Source organism: Drosophila rhopaloa, unplaced genomic scaffold (assembly GCF_018152115.1).
Source record: "Drosophila rhopaloa isolate 14029-0021.01 unplaced genomic scaffold, ASM1815211v1 contig_163, whole genome shotgun sequence".
Classification (NCBI taxonomy): Eukaryota; Metazoa; Arthropoda; class Insecta; order Diptera; family Drosophilidae; genus Drosophila; species Drosophila rhopaloa.
This window is the reverse complement of record NW_025335043.1, coordinates 8068548-8096326: the sequence shown is the minus strand read 5'-3', so window position 1 is coordinate 8096326 and position 27779 is coordinate 8068548. Positions and strand designations below refer to the sequence as shown.

At 47.2% G+C, this 27779-nt stretch overlaps 4 protein-coding genes across 13 annotated transcripts; 2 read left to right on the top strand and 2 right to left on the bottom strand.

Moving 5' to 3' along the window:
- Window positions 1-458: 458 nt before the first annotated feature.
- On the top strand, window positions 459-22550 carry LOC108044374 (trichohyalin). 9 transcript variants are annotated; one of them, XM_044458119.1, is made up of 9 exons: window positions 464-905; window positions 1232-1375; window positions 3786-3878; window positions 8210-9174; window positions 9925-11405; window positions 16265-18248; window positions 18499-18740; window positions 18807-19049; window positions 19347-22550. In XM_044458119.1, the coding sequence occupies exons 2-9, from the start codon at window positions 1267-1269 to the stop codon at window positions 21838-21840; spliced, it is 7611 nt and encodes a 2536-aa protein (XP_044314054.1). In that variant the 5' UTR covers window positions 464-905; window positions 1232-1266; the 3' UTR covers window positions 21841-22550. The 9 variants fall into 9 exon arrangements, with proteins under 9 accessions (XP_044314061.1, XP_044314054.1, XP_044314055.1 ...); XM_044458120.1 differs by having other exon boundaries at window positions 1003-1375; XM_044458118.1 differs by having other exon boundaries at window positions 464-1375.
- LOC108044375 (negative elongation factor E) lies at window positions 22360-23785 on the bottom strand. The gene is made up of 4 exons (XM_017123368.2): window positions 23577-23785; window positions 23001-23518; window positions 22759-22925; window positions 22360-22701 (listed from the first exon to the last, which is right to left on the bottom strand). The coding sequence occupies exons 1-4, from the start codon at window positions 23655-23657 to the stop codon at window positions 22625-22627; spliced, it is 843 nt and encodes a 280-aa protein (XP_016978857.1). The 5' UTR covers window positions 23658-23785; the 3' UTR covers window positions 22360-22624.
- A 304-nt stretch (window positions 23786-24089) lies between these two features.
- On the top strand, window positions 24090-26012 carry LOC108044360 (60S ribosomal protein L14). The gene is made up of 4 exons (XM_017123351.2): window positions 24090-24161; window positions 24436-24537; window positions 24757-24951; window positions 25723-26012. Exons 1-4 carry the CDS (start codon window positions 24159-24161, stop codon window positions 25921-25923), a joined length of 501 nt encoding a protein of 166 aa, XP_016978840.2. The 5' UTR covers window positions 24090-24158; the 3' UTR covers window positions 25924-26012.
- A 9-nt stretch (window positions 26013-26021) lies between these two features.
- Window positions 26022-27750, bottom strand: LOC108044363 (LETM1 domain-containing protein 1). 2 transcript variants are annotated; one of them, XM_017123354.2, is made up of 4 exons: window positions 27514-27750; window positions 26876-27463; window positions 26525-26813; window positions 26022-26472 (listed from the first exon to the last, which is right to left on the bottom strand). In XM_017123354.2, the coding sequence occupies exons 1-4, from the start codon at window positions 27603-27605 to the stop codon at window positions 26134-26136; spliced, it is 1308 nt and encodes a 435-aa protein (XP_016978843.1). In that variant the 5' UTR covers window positions 27606-27750; the 3' UTR covers window positions 26022-26133. The 2 variants fall into 2 exon arrangements, with proteins under 2 accessions (XP_016978843.1, XP_016978844.1); XM_017123355.2 differs by having other exon boundaries at window positions 26876-27457.
- Between the last annotated feature and the right edge of the window lie 29 nt (window positions 27751-27779).

The window sequence follows — 27779 nt, the reverse complement described above, 5'->3', positions numbered from 1 at the left end:
TGGACCCATTAAAAAATAGCTAAAGCTTCCCTAAGTGTTTAATAAAATTGTATTATGGAATTCCATGGAATTTCCAACAGCTTTGCCTAAAAATCTATTAGACTTGAATGATCTGACACATCTGCCAATCAAAACTCCCTGGCCTAATGGGTAGCCCCATAAGCAATCCCTTCCATTTTCAATTAGCATTTCCCATCAATCCGGCTGGCAATCAACCAACTCGATATGGCAGAGGCTATATCTCTAAAAATACGATCGCCAAGCGAAATAGTGTGTGATAAGCAAGTGCAGTTGGTGTGTGCAGTCGGTGGATAAATGCCGGAAAACCGGAGAGCTGCTCCGTAAAAATACATTTTTCGGCCAGAGAACACGGAATAAATGCTCGCGCCGTGTGACGTGACCAGTGACAAAAAACACGGTCCAAAAGTGAAACCTACTGAAAAGCTTTCCGAGATGGCATACTGCTCGCAGGTTTAGTCGGCATTAGTCGCGCGCGGTACGGCACGGCAAACGATCCACGATCGACGACAAACTCGACACTAAAAATTAACCACAACGACGACGCATGGACGGATCAGCGGACTCCGTGCGCGATTTTCATTCACTTTTCACCCAACTTCTCGCTCAGTTCTCGAATGCTACATACATATAACATATAGATATTACTAACCCGACCAGTAATAAACGAGCCGACCGGCCAGCGGTTTTCCAACTGCCCAGCGGTTCGGCAGTTCACCAGTTCAGCGGCGGCAGTTAGAAGGAAAACTCATCACTATCCGTACTAATCGTTAAAATAAACTTTGCTGTCACGTAATGCCCATTCAATTTAATTTCATAAATAATTTTTTGGAATACAATCGGACTGGGGAAAAGTGTTGTCGCCATTTCTCGTGATTATTTGGCAAGTAAGGAATATGAAAAGTGGCCGAGTGTGTGTTAAATTAAATCACCGCATTATAAATAACTTGGGAAAATTTTAAATCTAAAATATATTCTCGCCAGATAGATATATACATGTGCGAGAGTATCTGCGGACGCGCCAAGTAATCGAAGCGACAAAAAATACGCAAAGTTCGAAAAAACGCGACAAAGTGTGTGGTACTGTGTGTGTTTGGCAAATGTCACTTGTGTGTGCGTCACTGAAGATAAACCACGAGCACATAAAAACACACACACTCGGTCCATCTGACATAAAAGAATATATTATTCTATTTACGCGCGTGTCTTGTAGCCAACAAGTAAATCTCAGCCAGCGGCAGCCATAAAATGGAGTCCAAACGCTCGAAAAAAGGACGCAAATCTCGGCCAGCTCAGGATGAGAATCCTCAACAGCAACACCAGCAGCAGCAGCAGCATCATCATCCCTGGGACGAAGGTAGGGCCAACAAGTCCAAATGGATGCATCCCCACATCGCAATGCCCCACAAATTAGCCGCGCATTACGCATACGCCGCGTGGGCGCTGTAATGACAGTCGTTGACGAATATAGCACAAGTTGTATTCTGTGGGGCTGGGTGGACTACATACACATATGTGCTGGGGACTAAGAACATTACTTATGATTGCCTGCCAAGTTGAACGGCGGCCAAAAACCATGACAAGTTCTCTGTTTTGGCGCCGCAGCGGGTAAGCGGTTCCCCAATTATACCCTCGTATGCACAAGCCGACTCCAAAGTTCCCAGACCCAGGCCCAGTTCAACGGAAATCGGCAATCAAATGCAATGGCCCACTAATATCACACAATTGTCTGGCCATTGGGGTAGTACTAAAGCACTACGTAGATCAATTTAATATGCAGAACGCCGCCAAATCGGTGAACTTGGGGGTTACCATTTTAATGGTTAATTGTGTCAAACTAGATTAGTTTACATTGCAATTAGAACGTTTAAAATAATTGAATTTGTATTACCTAACGGAATTGCATTACAAAATTAGTTTTCAGACACCTTGAAAATGTTTACATTCCTTTTAATATGAAACTATTTAAAATAAAGTAACTTTATTAAGGTGTATTTTATTTAGCTTTATAGTAAGCCAGTAATTCTTCTTTAAAATAAAGAGTTTTGACGATATAATTAGTATTATTAATTCAAGGAACTTTTCTTTTATTTTTCTAAAACCAACAAAAAGTTTGTCCCTGATTTATACAAAAACTATTTCAGTGATTAACAAAAAAACATAATTTGAAAAAGCTTTTGGAACTTTGAATAGTTTTTCTATTTCAACCTACAAAAATGTTATTTAAGTTTCATTCTTAGCCATTCTTGACCTTCGCAAGAGCATATGACATTCTGCATTGGAAAATCGAAATTTTCCCACAAGTTAACTTATGGATTTCGGAATCTTGTGAACTGCCTGGCATTCAGATAAACAGACCAGACAAACCGAGACCCATCAACTGGCTCCGAGTTAGCGGCATCTTCTATTTGCTAAGCACAATGGGCGTGGATCTGGCTATATGAATTGCCAAACCGGTTATACGCCACCCCATCCAACTTGTCTGGGGTTTTTGTGGAGTACCGCTAGCACCGTTGCATCGATCATGATTAAAATTAGCCGGAGAACGAACGTGATCTACGGCCACTTTTCCGCTATTCAAATCGCTTTTATGACTGATGAAAGTGAAAAACAAGCGCAACCAAATTTCATGCTTATTTCCAAATCCAAAACAATAAAAGCCAAACAAAAAACGGCTCGCATTCCCGTTCCCAGACGGCCTATCAAAAGAGCAGGGTTCTTATCTCCGGGGAACTGGAAGATTGCAGTGCTCTGATTGCCACTTGATGGCAATTTGTTATAGGCAATTAAAACAGCAAAGAGGCCAAGTTCAAGTTTCCTGCAGCGAAGACTGCACACTGGGATCAGAGCACGTAGACCGTTCTTGAAACGTCATATGGGTCACAGTCATATGATGGGGCAGTAAACATATGGCTTCGTTATCTTATCGACGGTTTGGAAACAATTGGTGTACCGACTTTATCTATTTAACAGCCTCGGAGATAAGTAAAAGATTTGTTACATAATTCTGCGTAGTTATTTATGACACTTACCCTTAGCTCTTTGAGTTTATTGGGAGGCTTTCTAACTATTTCAACAAAAGCTGCATTAAAAAAATTTGAATGATAATAGGGCACGATTGAACCGTAAATACAATAGGTTAGATTTACTAAATTAATAGAATATTAAAATGTAGGGGCTAAAAGGGGTTTTCAATTATACTTGTCTAATATAAAATTACAAAGAAGTAATATTAAAAATGAGCCAGCTTAACACTGAAGGCTATCTTGGCCATGGGTTCCTGCATTAAAATTTCATTACGGCTCTAGACATCAGTCAATTATGAAGTCAGCTGCTATTCATAGCAGGCACATTTATGATTATTATATTAGGAATCATAAATCAATAAGCTCATGCCCCTTCAATTCGATACTGCAGCTACTTGTGTATAATTTATTGATAAGTCATGCAGTGGAGAAACCAGGGGTAAATTCCTGTCAGGCACAATGTGCTAAAATGTTCAACCTAAAATGTCAGTAAAAACTTCTCATAACCATAATGCACGGAACATTTCGCCTATTGATTAGCATGGCGAAGAGAAGCGATGATTCAGACTAGGTGAAAATTGCTGGTAATTGGCGGAGGAACTGGTCTCTGATCGGTTGGAGGAGTCTGCCGAAAAAAGGCCGGCTAATGGTGTTTTGATTGATTTCAAATTAGCAGCAAATCCCATCACATGACCAGCGGACTACCATCGAATTATAAAACAAACTTTGACCTAATTGCAGGCCGTCCAGCATCGAGTCCCCAAGCAAATAGAGCAATTCCCAGCACAGGCACAGCACTGACCCGATTCCTGACCTGCATGGCACCAGTGATTGGTAAAAGACTTTCCCCCTCTTCTTATGACTTCTTGGTCTTGTGCTGTTCCGCCATGTTCATTCACAAAGAGATCAAGAGATTTGCTCTGGCAACATGTTGCCCGGACTGTGTGTACCACTATTGTTTACATTGTCTCGGGTCTCCCGATGGTCTGCATCTCATTTTCATCAGCATCATCAGTTCTATGTGGTTCGAGGCTCATCGGAATCGTACACTCACTTTTGTCCGTACTTTCATTATTTATGAGTGGTGCTCGTGTTTGTGTTGTGGCAAAAGTTCCTTAACTTTTGCCTTCGAGTTAAGTACATAGTTTGTGCCGTGATTTCTTCAACCCATCCAACTGTCTCTCATGTGGGCTACCTATACGTATACGTTATATTCTCCGCCTGTTTGATTTGATTGGATTTCTGCTCTGTCGCTTTCGTTTCGTTTTGTTTCATTCCGTTGACGTCGTCTTCGTTTTGTTGTCGTCCGCCGTCGTTTTATTTTTATTTCAGTTTGGAACTAATCGTCAATATGAAGGAAAGCCAAAATGTATGTATATACCAGAGTTCTCCCTGAACTATATTTATAGGTACATAAATAATTCAATATCTGACCAGTCAAGGTCGGAAACCGAAAGCTTCTGCGTGGGCCGTTGGCCTGGGCATTAAAGTGCAATAAAAAATGTTAAATTGCTGCGGCCCAGAAATGAGTGGAAATCAATTTGTCAATTTTTTTTTCACTTCTGCCGATTTGCATTGGCTGGGAATAATTAAGACGTGCAATGAACTCGGTATTCTGCAATTGTGTCACCAGAATTTATTTTCACAACAAGCAAAAATTAGCCAAGCAAAAGAAAACACACAAAATTTTGCCGGGACGGCGACCTGAATCCACATAACGCATACGCAATGTGTGCTAGATTCTCAACGATACCGCTCATTCATTAGAATATGCACAGCGGTGGCCAGACACATTTCTTCCAAGAGTATTCCAACTTTATATCAAGAGTGTAGTTGCTGAATATTTTGTTGCTTGAAATGAATTTTCCAAAAATATTCCCGAATATATTATATTAGGTTTGAACCTAGTATAATATATTGAGAAGAAATATTTAAAATTTATAAAGATTTTTTTTAAAGTCTGCTTCGTAGTTTTGTTCAGTATTAACAACATTAGAATTGATTTCTAACAATTTTATAGCTTTCTTTAAAAATGAAACTGAACCTCTTAGACCAACTTCAAAGAAAACATATTGTACTTTTAAATCGCAGTTAGTAAATGTTTACCTGGTAACATTTTGAAGGCACAAGTATTATTAAAAAGATTTCAATTCTCTGAGTAATAATAAGAAATGAAATAAGAATAAAAAATCTAAACATTTTTTTTTTAATTAAAAGAGACTTTTGAAACTCCCTAACTAAGAAATGGAAGGGAGGGTAGGGCTAACTAATGAATTGATTTGCGAAGTGCTCTGGCTAGGACCAATACGAGAACCACTCATTAATAACTTGGCATGCCTTGGTGGCCCTTGGATGCGTTACGCTTAAATGATTCTAAATATAGGGGAGAGCGCCCGGTCGCAATGACGACCTTGGGCGTTTGACGTCGCCACATTCGCATGCAACCAGTGGCGAAAGTGCAGCACGCTGGTGGATCCCGTGGAGGAGAAGGTAGAGAATGAGGAGGAGGTGTCCCCCGGTCTCTTCTCTCGCATTTCAATCAGCATTTCACGTTTCGCGATTCGAGAGCAACGTCAAAGCTTCAACGTCAGCGACAAGTTTGCTGCCGGCGGCGCTGCCACAACTTTTGCTAGTTTTGTTTTCAGCGTGAGTTTTTTAGTTGCTAGTATTCAAAACGCGATTAGACGTCGAACATGTGAGGCTCAAGCGACGCCCAGAAAAATTAGCTACTCTTTTCTTTTCGGTTTTTTGTTTCCAAATTTTTATTTTGTTTTTACGCAATCCGTTAACTTAACTACCAATGATACTAACTCAAAGTTCCTACAACTATGGTTTATGTTTTCCTCAGTGTCGCTGGCAATTATGGTGAGTGAGTGAGCCGGCAAACATTTAATTGATTTGCATGTTACGCAATTCGTAAGGGTACGAGGGTTCAGAGTTCGGTAATAAATTGTAATGGTTCCTAGGTTCGACTATTTATAGAGTTGATGTATCCACACGCGCATTACGTATACGCAACGTTCGACATCGGCGAGTTCTACTCCGACTCTCCCGCCGCATTTGCCACCTCTTTATCTGTCTGTTCACAAATTTGTGTAAAGTTCAGCTGCGACAGTGTTCATGAACTTGTCCGTGATTCGGATTTGTATTCGGATTGATTTCCATTGGAGGCCGAAGAGGAGGCGAATGCTCCCGGAGGCAGTTGTCAATGTTCATTTATGTATGAAAAAGTTGATTTTAAGGAAAAGCCTCGAACCGAATTCACTCAACTGCGAACAGAGGCTCTCCATGTAAAGCAAGTCAAGCCAAGGTAGTTACGCTCGAATTGTTATGGTAAAACCATCCACACGTGGATGTTTGAACAAGAGCAAAGCAAATATGAAATGTAGTACATGGTAAATCAGTCCAGATGATTGAATATTGAAAGATCAAAAGGTATACTCAGGTATTGTAATGTTAAACATTGTTTAGGGTTGAGAAATCCAAGGGTGAGAGATCGAAAAGTACAATCAGATATGGATAAATAGAGATTTTTTAAGATGAAAAAATATGTAGTTACATTCAGGTATTACCATATTCAAAATTTTTAGGTAGGGAAATATAAATGGGTTAATATATTTTTTTAAGTTATACATTTTATACAGTAACAAAAATATTAATAAAATAAATGAATCGTCAGTTATCACAGATTGTATGTACATTGTAAGTACAACTTAAAAACGAAACATAAAAAGTCAATAGTAATTACTTGATATTTAACCTTTCGTTTTCCAAATATATCAAGATGTTTTGAATCATACTTATACAAATATTGAACTGGGGTCAACTTTGTATCTGAGTACCTACAATTTTTTTCCATCATTTTTCTATAATTACCTATTTAAGCATATGCCAGATTTGTGTAATTTTTGCCATGATGTCACACTCGAAAGAAAAACAACTACGAGAGCCAAGATTCTTACCTCATTTAACCCCATATGGGAAGTGATTAAAGAGATTTGTCATGATATGGCAAATTAAATTATAATGAATGAAATTTGCCTTATATTCGATTTTTGGCATACCCCGACCTCTTCAAATCGATAAAGCTCCTTGTTCAACTACAAGTATAACCAGAAAGGCGTAACGGAAGTCGAAATTTGTACAAACAATTAAGTTTCGTGGGCTTGTAATTTTTGATGTGATTACGTTAGATCCCACTACATACTAATATGAACTGCAAACATATGTGTGTCTATATAGCCATGATAAGCAAACAATAATTGTTGAATGTAAAAACACACCGAGAATTGGGCGCATGAATGTAAAATGAAATTTACTTTTGGCTTTTGTGGGTTTTTTGTTTTTATTTTGATGGGTCGTTTGGTTGGTTGCTCTAGGTGCTCTTGTTTATCCGCGGTGTGCTAAATTAACGATAATATGTGTGTAAAAACTGCAAATTGTTTACGACTGGTTGTGTGTGCAACTATTTCTCGAACGCCGACCAAACAAAAACTAAAACAAAAAAAGGAAAAAAAAATAAACCATGAGAGAACGCGAGCGAGGAATAGTAAAAATTTGTTAAGCATAAGTATAAGTATTTTGAAAGAAAAACAATTGAGCGCAATGCGAAGAAAATGTAGTCTCTCAACGGTTTCTTTTCGGGGGGCTTCGGTTTGCGAAAAATCCGTTTGGACGGCCAGTTGGCCCCGGACAATTTCAATGCACGGCTCGTGTACCCGCGAATTGCGCTGATATCCGAGATATTTGTGAGCAAAGCATACACCGAAAAACCAAACCCATTCGATTGATTTTAATTTACGAAAATAAAAGGCAACCGAAAACGAATAACCCAACGAAAAACGAATAACTGGAATCGGTCAAGAATCGAGTTTATCAGTTGATCAATTGTGGTAAAGGAACATATACATATTTTGCATTACACATTTTCGTATTTTGTATTTCGTAATTGCAGCTTTCGATATCGAAACTGAGAATTGTTAAGAGAATGTTTATATGTCCACCAGCGTATTGTGTTGTCTCTCATTTCTCGAGTTGCGACTTATGTAATTATGTCTTGTCTAGCCGTTTGTCCGCAGTTTGCGCTTATTTTTAGCACCTGTTGCTGGCAGAGTGTAAACACCTCATTTACTCTTTTTTCCCACCTTCTGATACCCCCTTTGTAGTGTCGCTACCTGGCGCTGGAACTGGCCCCATTGAGCAGCCGACCATACTCCTGATCAACGGCATTGCCAGCGATTCGCAGCTAGACGATAAGCAGGTGAAAGCAGCCGCCTTGAAGCTAGCCCTCGATAACAACAACATCGAGGCACCCCAGCCACACATAGTGCCCACCACTCCCGGTGGCTCCCACCTCCTGGACTTCGAGTCCCATCTGATCGAGAGCATTGCGGACGAGGCCAGTGGCGTGGGCATTCGCGAACTAACTCCCTTCGAGCAGGAACTTCAGCAGGGCACCTCCAAAGTGGGCACCGATGATGCGGAGCCAGTGATCGAGGTGGAACCAGCCGGAGCCAAGACCAAACAGCCCGTGGAAACTTCAGCGCCGACTCACCAAATCGCCGAGGTTGACGAAACGGCCACTCCGTCGGAGGAAGTACGTCGCACTGCCGAGCAGTTGGTTGATGAGATCGAGCAAGAGCTGATCCAGGCACTCAGCCGGGATGTAGACGAAGCACAGCGGGTGCACCAGGATCACATCCAGCGAGATCGCGACGAGATCAGCTCACTCGCCCAGCAGGTTGATGTGCAGCTGAATGAGCTGACCGGCATCTTGAAGAACAAGCCCCAGGCGGAGATTGTCTTGGAATTGCCGCCGGAGGAGGAGGAGGAGCAAAAGCCCAAGCCACTCGTAGCCGCTCCCAACGAACTGAAACTGGTGGAGGTTCCCACGCCAAAAACCGAGGCCGAGGAGCAGGAACGCAAGGAGTTCATCGACTCACTGCCGCAGATCGAACAGAATCGCCTGCAAACCGGATCCGAGGAGTTGGATGCCCAGCGACTATCGGCGGACTGCAAACGGGAGTACTACCAATCCCTGAAGAAGTACCTCCTGCACAGCAGCCAGGAGAAACCACCAGTGCCTCTACAAACATATCGCTGGGAGGATCTGAAACGAGCCAAGGAGCGGGTAAGTCAAAGTCTCAAATATCTATTATTATGCTTATTAACACCAAATCAAATTCCTCCTTCATTAACAAAATATTTCAAAATACCGAATTAGATTGCAAAATATTTGTAAAAGGCATTCCCAAATGTATACTTTCAAAAACTAAATGTTTTGCTCTCTAAGCTAAAAAGCTTTTATTTTCTTAAATATAAATTAAAATTTCAACAACATTAGACAGCCTTCAAAATATTTTAGATTTTCCAAGTGGAAACGCCACCTTTTATTAGTCCAAGAAAATATCATAATATTTTGTTAACAAAACCAAACTGTAGTTAGCTTAAAAATAAGAGAAACAATGAGTCACCTGATGAGGCAAGAATCTACTTGTAATTTCAGGTTACTATAGAAATTATTTTCTCATTAATATTAATGTTTTCTTTTTTCTATAAAGCGTCATTTCAAGAAATAGCCTTACTCATACAAATTAAATTTAGAATAAATGGTATCAGTACACTATAAATTTGAGGTTTCGAAACTGTTCGTGTTTTTGTTTTTCTGAAAGAAAAATCTCTTATTTCAAGCAAATAAGAAGCAATCGAACTTTGAATGTGGGATCCGAGCATCAATTATGATTTTAATTTGAAAAGTTTAGTGCCAAAGATTTGTAGATTGTATATTATAGATGGGTATGCTGTTAAAATAAACCAACTAAATTCATTATTACGTCAAAGCAAGTTTTATATGATGTTCTTCTCTATCTTCCTCCTAAAGGGCGGCTATCCCTGGACACATCTATACAAACGCCCACTGGGACCCGACGAGCAGCCGGAGATTGTGCTGCTCCTGCGAAAGTCCCAGGAACTGCGCTTCAAATCCGAATCTCCCAAGTCCTTGAAGAAGGTGCGCTACGACGAGCAGGTGCTGGTAAAGGAGACCGAGCGCTACATCCAGGACTTGTCCGAGGACGAGGCGGTAGCCACCACCACCGACGACAGCAGCGAGGAGTCCTCCGATTCGGAAACTGAGTCCGAACGGGAACAGCACAACGAGGACGCTCTGAGCGAGTGCATCTCCTGCGTTTCCGACTCCGTGCTGGCGGTTGGAGGGCACGCCCGACCACGAAAGACGAATCGTCTGGCCCACATCCGCGACCTCATCCGGCGCAGACGCAGCGGTCGCACCCACGAGGACGCCCAGTCACTGCCCGGCAACTCCGCCAATCCCAGTCGGCAGAGCAGCGTTCACGAACTTGCCCCGCCCCCGGGATCCCTCATCCCCAACACCGAGAAGCCTCCGAAGTCCAGCAAGCCCAAGCAGGGATTCGACATCATGAAGAAGCTGAAGAGCCTGGCGGAGCGCCAGAAGAAGCGGCTGAACATCAAGAGGATCAGCCTGAAAAAGGAGGACAAGATCATCCTCGGCGAACAGCAGAAGATTATGAAGTTGAAAGCCTCGCCCAAATCAGATCGCAGCGAGATTCCGCATTTTATCGAAAAGCAGGATTCCGATGATATCCTGGAGCTGGTGGAATACGATGAGTCGCCCTGCCGCAAGCGCACCAAGGAGGAGCTGCTGGAGGATCAGCCCAGTGGCAGTGGCAGCGGTAGAGTGCCAGAGCCCGAGGAGATCATAGAGCTGCCGTTGGTCAGGACTGAGACGGAGGCTCCCACAGTGGAAGTCACCGAACCCGCGGAGGAAAAGGTGGAAATTAAGGAGGAAAAAGAAACAGAAGTAGAGGAAGACCCGCCCAAGAAAACACCTCGCGTTCGGCGGGAACACGTATACGAGGAGATTGGCCAGGGTGGTGTTCAGGAGCAGGTGGAACAGCCCATTCTGGAGCTGGAATCCCTTAAGAAGTCCCTAACGCGTCAGGACAATCTGGCCATCGATGAGATCGAGGCGGCCAAGGCAGTGCCTCTGGATCGCATGGGCAGCAGCGAGGAGGAGCAGGTGACCGCCGGAAAGCCAGGCGCCCTGCTAGCCCCCATCTCGTCCATAGACTCCACCTCCTCGGACGAGGAACGAGCCCGCCTGGCGCAACTTTCGCCCGTGGCCGAGGAGAGTGACGAACCCATGGAGTTCAGTGGCGATCTGCGTCCATCTCTGAAGAAAGAGGCCTCGCCAGCGCCCTCGGACAAAAAGGTGACCTTCTCCCACGTCGAGGACGAAGCGGAACCGCATCGCGAGGATGTGGAGCTGCCCGAGGATGTCCTGGAGGCAGCTACCAATGCGGCCAAGTGGAAGAACGAGAGGTAAGTGGGAGGAGAACTCCAATTGCGATACCCCCAACAAAAGAACACCACTTCCCGGCTTGACACTAACACTCAGCACAACCCCAAACCGGCTGCTGTTGCTCTAACCATCTTGCAGACGCTCTAACCTAATTGACTTGCTCATGAAATTGTTACTAACCTTGTTGCCGGGAGCTGGAGGTGGAGCTGCGGGCGGAGGCAGAGGGCGCCGGCGGCTCACTAAGCACCACCGTGCACCACGGTACCAAGACTACCACTACACAACCGACACAGACACCCACGGTACACCCACCACCCACCACACCCCCAGCACCTGGCGCATCCGGGTGAAGCGATCCGCATCCTGGACGCTCTGCTGCTGCTGCAGCGCCGGCGCCACCAACAAGTTTTGGTAGCGGGCTCAATAGGAAAGGTGGCCTGAAATGATTTAGACCTAAGGTAAGACCCTATTGGGGGTACAGTGAATATCGGATAATAAGACACTTTAGTTAGGAGTCAGAAATTCCACTAGCACTTTATGTGCATTTTGACACTGTCAAAACGGATCACATCAAGTGTGATAAACTATGTTTACAAGAAAAAGAGTCATTGCTTAAGAAACATATAAAAAGAGGTATTTTGCCTTCTTCTTGTTTTAAGAAAAAGGATAAAAAAAACTTTAAAACATTCACAGAAAAGATAGCATTACATTAGATATTGTTAACTCAATGTCAATCGATAATTAAATATCAATTCTTTAATATCGAAACTAACTTTTTCATATCAATAAGGTGCAAAACTCCGTTTGTATACCCTTGTGAAGGGTATTATAATTTTGGTCAGTAAAATAAATATTTCCAACCCAGTATTGTATATATATATTCTTGTTCAACATTACTAAGCTAGTCGATATAGCGATATTTGTCTTTAAACTTTTGCAATCGTCTTATTATATGTTGTGCAGTTCAAACCGGTGATCGGTTGTCTATATCCTATAGCTGAAAGAATATGTCAATTTCGTTGCTTCTGTAGAAATATGAGTTTACATATAGATAATGTAGACTTGTATGGTGTTTCAAATATCTGTCATACTGACAATACGGTTCCGTTCTTGTTGTATTTGATTTTAAATTTTGAAGTTAATAAGTATCTTTAAACCGATAAGTACTGTACTTTCCCTACCAAATGTGTGCGTCCCTTTCACTTCTCCATCGGTGTTGGCTTAATAAATATGTAAATATATACTTTAGTGTGTGGGGATTTGTTGGTTTATGGTGGATGCGGAACGAGGTGGGATAAATAGAACTCCTTGACTCCATGATCATCTGAACACCACTTCCAAAGGTTACGTCACGTCCGCTTCTTTAGGACGAATTCCAACAAGTAATTACATGGATAAGACAGAAGCAAACGAGGCGTGTCAAGCGAACATCAAACGGCAAATTGAAGAGTATATTTAGCGCTCTAAAGGTCGACGAATGACAAGAAGATTTCCGGCAGGCGGACCAAAGGCCCCCAAAAATAGAACAATAAAGTGCAGGCCGAGCGACTAATTGTTACTCCTCCTTGTTCATCTCCCCATTATTCTCCACCCCCCACCCCACTAACCCAAAAACTCACTGCGATCGCAATTATGAGCAGACAAGTAGCTTTGTCGCCTTACTCATACAATGGCACCGCTAATCCGTGTCGCGTCTACATAAATACATACATACATATGTGTGTTTTTGCTAATTTTAAAGAAAAACATTTTCATCTTTCGAACAAGAAATTCGGTTGAAAATTTGTGTCGCGTAAATGGCGAAAAGCTCTCCCAGTTCCTCAGTCCTGGCCGAAAATCGCAACGATGTAGACGCGCTCGCGCATGCACAATCAAGCACACGTATACATAACGGGACCGAAACACCATCTCAAATGCGAGCGACAGGGATAGTGATATAGTGATTCCAAGGCCTGGTATCGATAATCGATTATTAACCACATAGTTGAATAACTAATTCAAACGATTGCAACACCCAGAGCAAAATTCTTGGGTGCCCCGCAAGAATTTCGAATTCGGGGCAGAAAATAAATTCAATGTCTGCTCTGGTGGTGCTTAAAAATAGCCACCGACGACGACCACACAACGAAAACGAACAAAAGCACAGAGATTGGCAAGAAACGGAGGAGGAGGAGCAGGTGGAGAGGAGGAATTACGTCCGGGGACAAGTGAACAAGTAATAGGTGGTGGCCATGTTGAACTCCCGCCGATCGGCCTCCGTGGGCGCCCTGCCCGCCGAGAAGCGTCACTTTGTGTCGCGCCAGGAGAGCGCCAGTGGTGCCTCCTTGGACGTCCGCTGCGCCTGCCAGTACTTCATGTGCGAATCCCTTCTGCCGGAGCGTGTGAATCCCGTGGACTCACGCCCGGGATCTCGTTTAAGTGGGCACGCGGAAGAGCAGTACCCACCTGCCTACATCAATCAGCTGCGAGATGATCTATCCATGCACAGCTTCGAGGTGGTGAGTCATGCGGATGTGGCCGCCCCCTCGGTGGACCTCAGTTTCATGGAGCGATATCCGGAGCTGGAGCAGACGGCTCGCTCGCGGGGTTTGGTGGTGCGCAGCATCTCAGATGCCACAGAACCGGAGCAGTTCTCTGCCCCCCATCCAGGAGGAGTAGGGGGAGCCTTTGTGGCCGGAAGAAGACGACAGTTGTCCATGGGCGGCTTATCTTCTGGCAGCATGGGCCGCTTTCCCGATACTCTGTCCATGAGAAGTGGGCCCTCACTGCGACGCATCTCAGCCGGGAACTCCAAGACGGACTTGTATTGTGCGGACATTAATATACCCAGTGGAGTCCAACCAACGGGAGGACGTCGCTCGGCCAGCACCAGTCGTAGGGCATCCAATGCCGATCTATTCCAGGCCACCATAGTGCCGGGATCGCTGCAGCCACCGCAACTTAATCTGATACCGGCCACAGCCACTCCGGGATTGATGGACCAACCACCACTCTTCCCATCCCACCAAGCCTCGCCAGCTCCCTCGCAGCAGGACTTCCGGATTGCCAAGCCACCACTTTCAACGGACTACATGCGTCCCAGCGCTGCCAATAAGGAGAACCAGTTGCCGGGTGTAACGTTGCCCCAGAATCGACCCATCGATGTGTCCCGCTTTGGTGGCGATGCAGTGCGTCCCTCCTTCCTCGTGGAATCCGACTTCCAGCAGTTGCAAAGCCCCTATAAGCCCACAGTCACACCCATCGATCCTTTGGCCGAGACAGTGGCGGAGTTGGAGCAGATCGCCCAGGAGCACAGCATCGTGCGCATCCGGGACAATATCCAAGCGGAGACCAGACGACCGCCATCTATTGGCGGCGATCTAAGCGCAGCACCACCGAAAGTGGGTGAGCTGACCAAGATCGAGATCATCCATGACTTACCAGTGGTGGATATAGATCAATTGGTTCGGGAGGAGGAAGAAAAGGCAGCGGAGCACCGCAGCCGGAGTCCCAGACCCTCGCCCAGGCGACCCAAGTCACCGCCCATTATGGCCACTTTGCAACTGCCTTCGAGTCGAACAACTAGTCCGTCGCCAGCGGAACCATCGGTGTCTCCAACTGGCCAGCAAATGCTCAAGCGACAGCACACTCCAGACAGGCAACTATCGCCACAAAGGCAACCATCGCCGCAGAGGCAACTCTCTCCACAGAGGCAACCATCACCTCAGAGGCAACTCTCTCCGGAACGAGCACCCATGTGGTCACCACAGCAACAAAACGAAGTTGGTTTATCCTATCCAACTCCCACTGCCATTAGTCTACAGGAAGCCTCGCCAGAGGTTAAGACTTCCTACACCTCGCGATTCAAATCGATGTTTAGCGCCAAGGAGCCTCGCCAGAAGTCACCCTCCCCAATGCGTTCCCGCACCCCAAGTCCAAAGATGGGAAGGCAGGAGAAATCCCCATCACCAGTAAAGCTGCTCTCCGTGTTTTCGCGCAGTAAGCCCCAGGCCATGACCGTGGTGACCACCTCGTCAGCGGCGGTTAAGGGAAAAGAAGCCGAACCACTGGCGGTCCGAGTGACGGAGACCTTCTCTCTGAAAGTAGACGACATGGATCAGTACTGTGCCCGGCCAGCAAAGCCACCAGCTCCACCGCCGAATGCCCAGACCATGTACAGCAGTCGCGAGGACTTCGCCGCCTCGGAAAGGGCATCGGTGGACATAAGTGAGGCCTTTGCACCCGTGGTGGTGTCCGCCGTTCCTCGAGGAGGAAGCGTGAGTGTGAGCATGAGCGGAGGAAGCTTTATGGCCGGCAACAGAAACCTCTACTCCAGCGAGATCGAGATGCCAGATCCGGGCTATGGACACAGGGACTCAGCCAGCAGGGACATTTCGTTGGGAGGCAGTCGGCCACTCATCTCGGTGCCCATTCAGATATCCGGAAGTGGGAGTCACGTCTATCGACCGCTCCACCAGCGGGCTCCCTCCGAGCAGCGTGGCTTCGGGGTGCAGCGGAAGACCTCGTTCCGGGAACCGCGCACCCAGTCGCACGACCGCAACTCCCATTTGGGCCGATCCCAGGAGCAGCTTTTCGGGGCGGCCCGCATGACAAAGACGGTTAGTTTCCATTTTGACGAACGCAAATCGCGCCTCTCGGATTTCGAGTCCAACTCGCCCCTGACCCAAAAGCAATTAGATCACAGAGACTTCCTCGAACGGACCTATTTCTCTCGGTAAGCCATCGCCACCTTTTCTGCCCCCGATCCCGAGCACCCTGACCTCGACACTCAAGCAGCAGGCCTTCTTTAACCAACCGCTTCTACACCACACGTTCTATGTTGAAAATAGCACTTCTAGATCGTTGAAACTTATCATATGTACGCTTTTCTATTTTCCAGTGATCATGAATACGAGCCCGTGGGCGTGACGCTGGCGCACGAATCCTCGCCTGCACTTGGCCCCCAAACCGAACTGCACGTGCCCATGGACATCGATTTGCCGCTCAGTTCGGCTGGAACCACGCCACGCACCGAATCCCGCACCGACTACGAAATCCACACCAGCCAAGTGGACTCGAGCGCCTTGGAGGAGCTGCCTTTGCAGCCGGAGAACCGTCGCAAGGGCTTCATGGCGTCGGCCCAGGATCGCACGAAGAAGATGCAGGATGGCATTCGTCAGCAGGCTGGTAAATTGCGCACCCGACTCCAGACCAAGCCAAAACCCAAGCCCGTTTCCGGAAGTCCCAAAGCGAAGGCCAAGGAGCGAAGGCGCTTCAAGGCCCCCGAGTTCTCCAAGATTAAGATGCCCGAGATTAAGCGACCGGATATGTCCAAGTTAAAGGAACTGAAACGACCCGAGTTCACCAAGTTCAACAAACCAGATATGTCCAAGTTCAAGTTGCCGGAGAAGTTCTCCACTTTGAAGCTGCGACGCAGCAAGAGTTTTAAGGAGAATGAGGGTGAGCTGGGATCAGAGGAGACCCCAGAAAGCACCGGAGCCACTGCATCACCCACCCAATCACAGTCGCCGCCCAAGAAGAAGTTCGAATTCAACTTTGGCACCTATCCACGTGCCTTCCGCAAGAAGAAGCCAGTAGAGGAACCAGCTCCAGTGGCCATGGAGTCATCGTTGGGAACAGAGGGATTGAGTGTAATTCCCAGCACAGAGACGCAACCATCGCAGACCTCGACCAGTTCCCCTCAAGGTGATCGTGGACCAGGACCGGTTCGCTCCCGATGGGCGGATAAGTTCTCCGATGTGAGCTACAACGACAGCGAGGGATCGCGATACCGACGCTACGGCAGCGAGCTGGAGAGCTTCGACCGGGAATCCTCGCTGGAGCGCCGCATGAAGGAGGACCTCGAGGGCACCGAAGATACGGCCAGTGAGGCACAGCCCCAGCAGGAGATGGGCATCCTGGGCGTGGTGGCCGATAGCAAACAGTTTGCGGAATTCGATGAAGAGAACCGCGCCATCCACGAGATCTCGAGCAAGAGGTCACGGGAATTCAAGCGACGGCCCATGGTTCACCAGGACTCGGACCTGCGCTCCGAGGACAGCAGAGATGCCGAGGGCTGGACGGAAAAGGACATACAGAAGAACAAGCTTCTGAGGAAAGCAGAATTGGAGGCCGAGGCGGGCTTTTACAAGTTCCACGACCTGCAGGATGCTCAGTCCACAGCTAGCTCTGGCAAGAAGGTGGTCATGGAGCCCATTGATGATGACGAGTTCTTCCTGCGCAAACGCGGCATTTCCGAGGATAACATCCAGTTGCGTCAGTACATCAGCGAGGCCATTCGCGAGGGCTACGACATGCCCAATGCCTTGAAGCATGTTGGGTACTCTGCGGAGCAGGTCCCGACCGAATATGGTGATTATGATGTGCCCCCGGCTAAGCCACGTCGCCTGCATCGGAATTACCAACCGGACTTTGACTCCCAGGAGTTCCAGCGCAGCGATTATGGCGACGATCTCTCCATGTCGCAGAACGGAAGTGAGTTTACCCCCAAGCGACCACTTCGCAAGGCCCGCAGTCGCAGCAAATACTCCATTGAGGGCAGCCAGGATATCCCCCAGGACGGGGGAAGCAGCATCCAGTACTTTGACGACGACGAGGACTATCTTCGACCCCCTGTGAGGGATCAGCCGGTAACAGAGTCCGAGCAGGCACTCAATAACCTAGATCTCGGCGGCAAGGCAGCGGCGATGATTCAGGAGGAGCTGGAGCTGGAACAGGAGCAACAGAAGCCCCGTCCGCAGGCACCGAGGCGCCAGAAGAAACGCACAAGGGACGACGCATCCGTCGACAAGGATGCGGACTCCTTCATCAACGGCTTCGGTGGTAGATCAGTATCGAACACCTTTTTGCAGCCACACGAAGATGTGAGTATAGATAGAGGGTACCTTAAAAAAAAATATTCGTATTTACCGACCTATTAAATCTTTAAATACCAAGATACATTGAATTCTAATTTCTTTAAATATATTACGTTTTAACGAAAATCACTCTAATTTCTTGAGACGTTTAAATGACCATATCCGCTTTATAAACAATAATATTATTATATTAATTAGCTAATATTAAAGATAGTTGACTGGAACTATTTAATCAGACCCGATTTTCCCATTTCAGGTAATTGTTTATCGCACTGAACACGAATATCGTCACATACCGCTAGCCACGCCGGATAGATTTACGGACGCAACTTCAGCGCGCACACAGCGCTCCGAAGATGACCGAACGTCGCGCGGCGCAGACTCCCTGATCCTGGATGGCCAAATTAAGTCCAGGGCCGAGGCAGAGGACAACGAGGATGTTGGGCCACGGACGAAGAGCGATGAGAAGTTCGTCATTGAAATGCTGGAGAGCGATGGGTAAGTAGGAGCACCATGTTTCCGCCACGAGAGTTTGCTAGGAGTTGCTTTCTTGCCCGCTTTCAGCTACGCGGTTGTCCGCAAGGAGACGCTCCCGAAGCCCACACCACCTGCCCGCCGGAAGAAGTTCAGCCGGTCGCCGGGCGAGCGATTTGCCACTTTGCCCAGCATTCGAGGTTCCCGGGGATCCCCGCCACCGGCTCGACCACCTCCACCGCAGCAGTACGTGCCCACGGAGGACTCGCCGCTGGTGCCACGCCGCAGATCCGCGGCCAGCCTGGACGAGATCCCCCTGATGATCAAGTCGAAGTAAGAGTATAGCCTCTTGAGCTTTGACCTCTTGATTTGTTATTTTTTTTTGGTTGCCGTTAACTTGTTTCGAATGCATTTTTGTTAAGTTTTTATTTAATATATTCCTTTGTTGTTAAGCTTTAGACTAGGCTAGACTAAGGCCACTAATCCGATCCTCCGAGACACGCACTCCACACACAATAAAGCAGTCCACCACACAAACACAGCATCTTCTTGCCTTTGGCTTTTGCTCAGTTGCGAACCCCAGCCCGATCCCAAGATTCTATCTAATGCTCCTCAAACCCTTTTCCCTAGCTACGAGTCACAGAAGCAGGAGCAGCAGCAGCAGCAGCCAGAGGAGGAGGATGACTACGAGGAGCTGGGGGCCTTGGAACGCTCCAATCTGCAGTCGGGCGCCGTCATAAACAAGATGAAGTTCCGCCCGCTGCCGCCGCCACCACGTCCTCCGCGCGAGAAGCGATCCACGAGAGCGGGAAGCCAGACTCTGGACAGTTACGAGGACAGCGAACGGATGGCCAGTTCCAGCCAGGCGGATAGCTATGACCAAGGTGAGTTCGAGGTGGAGGTATCCACCCAGACGGATCCTCTGCCCGATGACTTTGTGTGCGAGGAGTTCGAGATCACCGAGGACATGAAGATCATCGAGCCGCGACGCTCCAATGGATCGGGAAACAAAACCCTGGAGGACCTGTTGCGCAGCGTGGAGGCAGCCCAGGAGCCGGACGAGGTGGATGGAGCTCGTGTCCTCACGGAGGACGAGCAGCTGGCCAAGGGTCTGCAGAGATTCCGCGATGCCAACCAGCGCAGCATGTCGGAGCGATCTAGGGCTTCCTCTCAAGCGGATCGTTCCAAGTCGCTGAGTCGTCCACAGACGCCTTCGTCGGCAGTGATCATCGAGCGGCGGGTGCCCACTCCCAGTCTGACGGCTGGCGAGGATGATGCCACGGTGCAGGCCTCGCTGATTGTGCGACCCATCAGTGCCTCCGATTTGATCGACGACGATCTGCGGCGGGAGGAGGAGGAGCTGCGTCGGGAGGGCTTGCTTTCGGACAGCTCGGTGCAGAGTAAATCCGACGTGGAGGATGAACACGGTGAAGTGCCCTTGAGTGACTATGCAGCCAGTTCGGCGGATTTGGATGCGGCGGTGGAGCAACTGCAGCAGGCCCAGCTGGAAAGTGACTACGAGAGCCGGCTGGAAGATGACGAAGTGGAGCGAACACTTAGGGACAGCGAGTACGAGGAGGAAAAGTATTCGGAGCAGGAAGAAGAACAGGAGATAGCCCAACTGGAAAAGGAGCTGACAGAGCAGGAACTAGATGAGGCTCTGGAAAAGGAGCTGCAAGAGGCCATGGAGAAGGAACTGTCCGACTATCGTCAGACTGAGAAGGATCAAGAACAGGAGCAGGCCTTTTCCGAAGAGGAGTTGGCTGCCTCTGAGATCGATTACCAGCAATCTGAAGAGGAACAGGCCACCTCCGAGGTCGATTATCACCCATCCGAGGATGAGCAACCGTTGTCTGAGGGAGAGCAGCCTCTTTCCGAGGAGGAACACACACTCTCCGATACGGAGCAGCCCCAATCCGAACCAGAAAACCTGGCCGTTGAGGAGCCCATTCAAAAATCCACCGCTAGCGAACCCACCGAGGCCGAAGTTGAGCGTAAATTCGTAGCCACTTTGCCCATTGAACCCGCCTATGCAGACAAGGAGGATGAGCTGGAGGAGGCACCTCTGCCACCACCACGCCGCAAGTCCACCACCGCCCTGGAACCCATTGCCACATCCATCACGACCATTGCCGAGCAGTCCAGCCGCGAACTTACACCCATCCAAGTAGTGCAACCCCTGCCAGAACCACAATTTCCCAGTCGCCTGGCCGAATTGGAGGTGGAACGCTTGCGAGTCCATGCCCTGCAAGCTGGACAGATCCAAGTGTCGCAGCTTCATGGTGCTGAGATCAAAGCAGGTGATCTGGAGTGCAAGTCTGGACAATTGGTGGTGCAGAATATCGAGCTGCCGCCTGGATTCATTGAAGACATTGTGGAACGGGTGAGGGAGCAGCGTCCTTCGTTGCTCACCACCGAAACCCAGACAAGCCGCCAGGCCAGCAGTGAACCCGCCTCCTCCGAAAAGGAGCAACCCGTAAAGCCACCTCGTCATAGCAAGACCACCGAGCAATCGCCACCGACAGCCAATCTGGACGAGCAGACCCAGACGGAGGCAGGCCTGTTGCCACTGCCTCCACCGCCGGCAGCATATCCCAGTGTGGAGTACCTCCAGTCACTGGCTCCACTGGCCTTCTACAATCTCCAGCGTAGCGCGGAGGCGGAGCAGGCAGAGGCCACATCCACAGCCGACCGAAAGGCACCGCACAAATGTCGACGTCGACATGTCCAGGAACACATCGAGCCGGAATCTGGATCTGACCTAGAGGAGCAGTTGGTGGAGCGGCCACGCTCGCGCTCACGGCGCTCCCGCACCCGTAGCGCTACACAGCCACTGGAGGAGGACTACGACGAGGATCAGCCCAAGACAGTTGTCCAGGCGGGACGACAGTTTATTTCCGCCTGCAGTCTGGAGCTTGTGAGCATCATTAACCAGCTGACGCACTACGTCCGTGGCGAGGCAGTGGAGCCACAGCAAGCGCCACGTAACGTGTCCGCACTGATGGTGCTCTTCATCCTGATAACGTTCGGAGTGCTGGTCTTCCTGCTTACCGGGCGTCAGGTGCACACGCACCACTGGGACTACTTTAATCCGCCCGGGAACGAGCACGGACGGCAGACGTGAGGGACTGTGGGGAGTCCACATCCTGGTTTTGCTATCCTTTGGGGCGGTTTTGCATTTTGGAGCATCGAATCTGGCCAAGAGTCATGACGGGGAGAAGAAACGAATTTAAACGCGGCCAGGTGTCCGCTCGAAACTTGAAGGCCTTAATGATACTAACGAGAAATTACTTTAGGAGAGGTGCGCCGATGGGGGCGGAGGTGGGCGAGGGGCGTGCCCGTGCTACTAGTCACACAAAACAATCGAAACCAGAATCCCAGTTCAAGCATCCATCATCAAACACATACCGACATCTAACTTGTACTAACCAGAAATATAGAGGGAACATTTTTCAACATTGTCTACCAACGATATAGAGATCTATATGAAAACAACGACCATGTATTAACTATGTACTTAACACATGCTATGTATGTACATAGAAGTTTTCAGTTTCATGCGAAGAAGGAGCGAGGACCACTAATCCAATAAACACTTATTTTGTTTGCTCATTTTTTCTACCACATAAGGCAAAGCGAGAGATTTAATTGTTGAACAAATTGTTGTTTAATTTAGACCAAAAAGTAGCAATTAATATACAAAACATACACTCTTTTTCATTGAATTCATTTAAACGTTATAATTTGAAATGCGAGTACTTAGCCAGCAAGTGAAACATATATCTTAAATATATAGAAGCGTATTTTCAATAAAGCAAAATGATATAAAATAAACAAAATTGTGTTTCCTTACCAAGGAGGGATTATCAAAGTAAATCTAAAAACTAAGCATTGAAGATGTAGTTGCTCTACAACAAAAAGTCCTCATCGTATTGAACCATCTCGCGATGATCCTTGTGACTGCCTTTCTGCGATTTGCTGGCGGCTATAAAAGATATTGTTTTAGGGCTTTAGTTTTAAAGTATACACTTTAAGAACTTACCAATTGATGACCAGACTGCCGACGACGAGGCATCATTAATTGGCTCAATCTGGGGCTGCCGTCTAGCTAGCTGCACCTGCAAATTGATGCCATTCACATTCTTGCCATGCATTTCCGCAATGGCCCGGTCTGCGGACTCTGGCTTGGCGAAGGAAACGAAGCCGCGACTGCAAGAAATAAAACATGATTTAAGATTAATACATTTCTTAAGAGCTATAAAAGCTCTAAAAGTCCATTATTACCTCTTCTCGATTTCCATGGAAACATTGACAATGGTGCCGTAGTCGTTGAAGGTCTTCTTCAGGAAATCCTCGGTGACCTTGTTGCCGGACACGAAGATGGTGTTTCCGGCCCGTGGCTTCTCCGGCTGGACCGTGTCCATTGGCACCTTCTCGGGCACGCCGCGCTCCTCACGATCCCGCTCGGTGGCAAAGTGCTGATAGAGATTCTGGCGGCGCGGCTCCTCCTTGATGATCTCGCTGATGATAGTCTCCTGAGCCACGTCATTCTGGGTGGAGGAGAAGGGCTGGTAGGAGGCGACGCTGGTCTCCGAGGTGGAGCGCTTGGCACGCTCCTGTCCCTTAGGTCGCTTAAAGGAGGTCTGATCCTGTTTGGTCTGCTTCTGGATGGCGGGAATGGCGCCGCTTTTGATCAGTTTTCGAGCGACCTCGCGGGCATCCCGAGCATCCGTGGGACGCTTCAGAGTCAGAGAGCTTTCTGGCTCCGGTTTGGGCGCCTTGTGTGCCTGCAGAGCCTTTTTCTAAAGGATAAAAAAACATTTAGCCCGTGAACCACTCATTTTGTAGGGGTTTCCTCACCTTCTTCTTCAGCTTTTGGTATTTGGCCTGCAGCATCTGCTCCTCTTCAGTTAAATTGGTGGGGAAGTGTATGTAGACCATTTTTGGTACAGTTTATTATCCTTTATCCTGCTAGAATTAATTATTCGCAATTTATTCGGGGGTCGATTTGTACACAAATTCTTCTTGTTTATTTTTTTCGCCGCTATGAAATTTAGGGATGGGTTAGCCACTCACGGAAGTACCGATATATCGCATATTTAAAAAAACTAACAGTTTAGGATTATTTAGACCGTAGACAACCAGAAGCTTATGAATTATATATAATAATATTTATATTTTTTAATGTTATTTATATTTAAAATATTTAAAATGAACCAATTCCATTGATTACCCCCAAAATCAGTGAGCCTCAGCTCTTTAGTACGACTGTGAATGATATAGTGTTAAAATACACTCTCAATTGGTGTTGATTTGCTGCCACACTAATGTGTGTTGTACAGCACTAACCCAAATGCAACCCTGCGTTTAGCAACACTAACGCCATGTTGCCGCAGTGCTGTCAAAAATGTTCTTTCCTTCTCTTTCTTTCCGGTTAGCGTCATGGTAAGAATCAACGAAGGTTTCTCCGGATCGGTTGAAAAATGTGAAAATTAAGCGGTCTAAACGGACCGAGATGAATTAAGACTGGCGACCAAGTTAACGGGTCAGTGCGTTGAACGTGTGAAAAGAGAAATTGCAGCATAAGCCAACAAATATCATGGAATATCAGCCTTTCAAATATTTCACGTGGTGCACACCAACACAAGCAACGCGCTGGCCATGTAGCAATTGAAATTACTATTTCGATCCATTTTAATGGTTATTTCTCTGCTTGCAGCCTTTCGAGAGATTCGTACAAACTGGTCGCATTGCCAAGGCCTCCGCAGGTCCCCTGAAGGGGCGCCTGGTGGCTATTGTCGACGTCATCGACCAAAACAGAGTAAGTGCATCATTTCTGGAGGGGAGCACAGCATCAAATCGCCCAATGACGAGCTCTTGCACATGATGATAATTTGTCTTCTTGATAGGAAGTGCCAACTGACACATAAATGAAGCTAGTTTAACCCACTGAAAGCAAGCAAGCAAGCATGGCATTTGTTGATGTGCCCCTTAACCTTCAAAAGATGGAACCTTTACTTACCTTTGGTTTCTTTAACAGGTGCTGGTTGATGGTCCTCTGACCGGCGTGCCCCGTCAGGAATACAGATTGAACAATCTGCATCTGACCAAGTACCGCATCAAGTTCCCCTTCACCGCGCCCACGCGCATCGTGCGCAAGGCCTGGACAGAGAGCGACCTGAAGGCCCAGTGGAAGGTCAGCCCCTGGTCCGTCAAGGCACAGAACATCTGCAAGGTATGTACGGAGTCTAAAAGGAGAATCCTAGTTGTAAGGGAACGGATATTTTAGACAGAGAAGAAAATGTTTTAAACAAAATTTGTACTTTTATAATTATATCTCATTAAATCTAAGTTAATACAATGCTATACAGTTTCAAAGGTTTCTATTTATTTTAAATTTAATACCATTTTGACAATAGTTTTATTAAACTTATGAAAGTTTTACAACCTCAAAAAAACACGTGTTAATGTTGATCATTTGATTTCTTAAATCAAAACTAATTCTGTAAACATACTATCTAAACCGACTAATCCTTTTATTTTACAACCTTAATCCCGCTTACACATATTTATCAGTAAACAAAAAGCTTAGTGCAAATGTTTTTGCTTAGACAAACTTGTATTTAATTAGATTTTCAATACCCATAAAACGCATACATCGGTACTGCATTGATTTTTAAACAATATGATAATTAAAATATATTTTAACTCAAGACCAAGTTAATACCATGAACACTTAAAACTACTAAGAATTTCCACCATTATGATTCAATTAAGATTATTTTTCTATTAGAAGGCACTTTAGATAGTAATACATATTCTTCTCTGTCTAGTTGTTTACCTTTTTGAACTGCACATGATGATAGTTGAAAGTTCTTGATAGGAATTGCCGGCTGACACATAAATGAAGCTAATTTTATTTTATCTGATTACAATCTTAGCTAGTTATTTTCGCAAGCGTTCTGGATTAAGCCTTATTATTAACCCATTCATTACTCCTTTGCAGCGCTCCTCGTTGAACGACTTTGACCGCTTCAAGCTGCGTTATGCCAAGCGCCAGCGCAACAAGCTGCTGACCATCGCCTTCAACACACTGAAGAAGCGCACCAAGGCTGACGGCACTCCCCGCGTCCTGAAGAAGGATCGTCGTGAGCGTCTGCGTGCCGAGAAGGCCAAGGGTGGCAAGAAGGCCGCGGCCAAGAAGTAAAAACACTACCTTTAACGAAAGTAACTGCTTGATGAACATCCACCACAATGGAGAAAATAAAAGAAAGTGTTATTTTTAGGAAAAACACACGCATAACGTACTTTTTTTTTGGATTTAACAGTTTTATTTGCTCTCAAGAAACAATATGATCTCTTAACAGTCCAATCTTTAAAGCACAGTCTACCAAATAGAGAACGAACAAAGCCCCGCTCAAGTGGGACACTTGCCGTAGATGGTCTTCCAGTTGTTGGGATGGTTGTAGCCCAGCAGGATGGGCAAGTGCAGGAACAGCGTGATATGTTCGCCTTGTATCGAAGTTGACACCTTGACCCACTTGCGCAGCCACTCGATCATGGCCTCGCTAGTGAGGCTCTCGGGATTCAATCCGCGCAGATAGCAGGAGTAGCGTAAAGCCTCCGGTGTCAAGTTGTGAACTCCGCCTTCGCGGGTGATGGCCTGGTCCATGTAGTGCACCAGAAACGCGTGCTCGTGGAGGCGATGTCTCTTGAAGATGCTGCTAGGCAGTCCATGAAGGTTGACAAGGTTTCTCTGAAAGAAAATATTTAGTTGTTGCATTAACTCTATTTCTGTTCGAACATACGACGTGTTTTCGCGACATGCCCAGCAAGGAGTAGGGTCCATCGGCAAAAATGTCCTTGACATCTATTAGCATTTCAGGCGTGGGGTGTGTGCCGCTTCCCAGCTGTCCCAGGATATCCGCAAAGGCCGAGTTTTTGGGATGCGAGGCCGTCGCCTTGAGCTTGGCCTGCAGGCAGCGGAAGACATCCTTGTTGTTGCCCAGTCGCCGCTTCATGTAGTAACTCTGGAACTCGGAGCGCTGCTGCGAAGTCCAAAAGTGAGCAGTGAGAAAGGAGCGGGGATACCAGAAGCTAGGGAAGATATATTCCAATAACTATCATAAACAAGTAATCTAGTCATAGACGAATCTTACACCAGGGGAAAGAAGGCGTAGCCCACCATTGGGAGGGAGCAGCCAATTAGAGCCGGCGCCACCTTCATCATGTCCCGCGGCATTTGCATGTACAGCTCCAGCTCCTGACGATTTAGGGCGCGGATTCCCTGGGGCGAATCGTTGGCTATGCGGGCAATCTTTAGGAACCGCTTCATATCGCCAAAAAAGTCCTTAACGCCATCGAAAAACACCCGATACAGCTGCATGGCCTTGGGAAAGTTTTTTTCGAGCACTTTGTCGTAGTTCTTGACATAGTTGAAGTAGCGGGTGAATATGTAGTCCTGCATGTTGTCCCGCATTTGATCCCGCTTGGATTTTAGAGTGTCCAGATCTTTGCGTTTTTCATCATCGGGTTTTTTGGGCGGCGGAGGGGAGGAGTCGCTGCTGGTGGGCTGGATTTGTGGCTTGTCGAGGGGTTTATTGGCATCCCAGCCCGTTTCGTAGATGACCTTGCCCACGCTGGTGATCTCGGCGGCCACATTCCGCTTGATTTGCGCCGGAGCCGCGGCTTCGGGTTTCGTTGAGAAGTTCCGGCTGCAGAATGTCTTCGGCCGGTTATCGCTGTTGCTAGATAATTGAATTTTAATGCTGATTGCTAATTGGGGTCGGACTCTCACCTGCTGCACAGGTGTAACAGTCGCCGGCGATCCCGGGGCCAGCAGTTCGTCGGAACCGCTGCAAATCGGGCCACGCGCAACGCTAACGCCATTCTGCAACTACAACTGCCAACCAGAAACCAGGAAGAAGCCCCTTATTACGCAACCGCCGACTCCAATGCAGGAGTTGCCCACAAAAATAAAAAAATTCAAGGAGCAATTCCGATTTCCTAGTTTCGAACAGCTGTTGCAGAGTAACCGTCGCTTTGCAACCGAAAAACCTCACC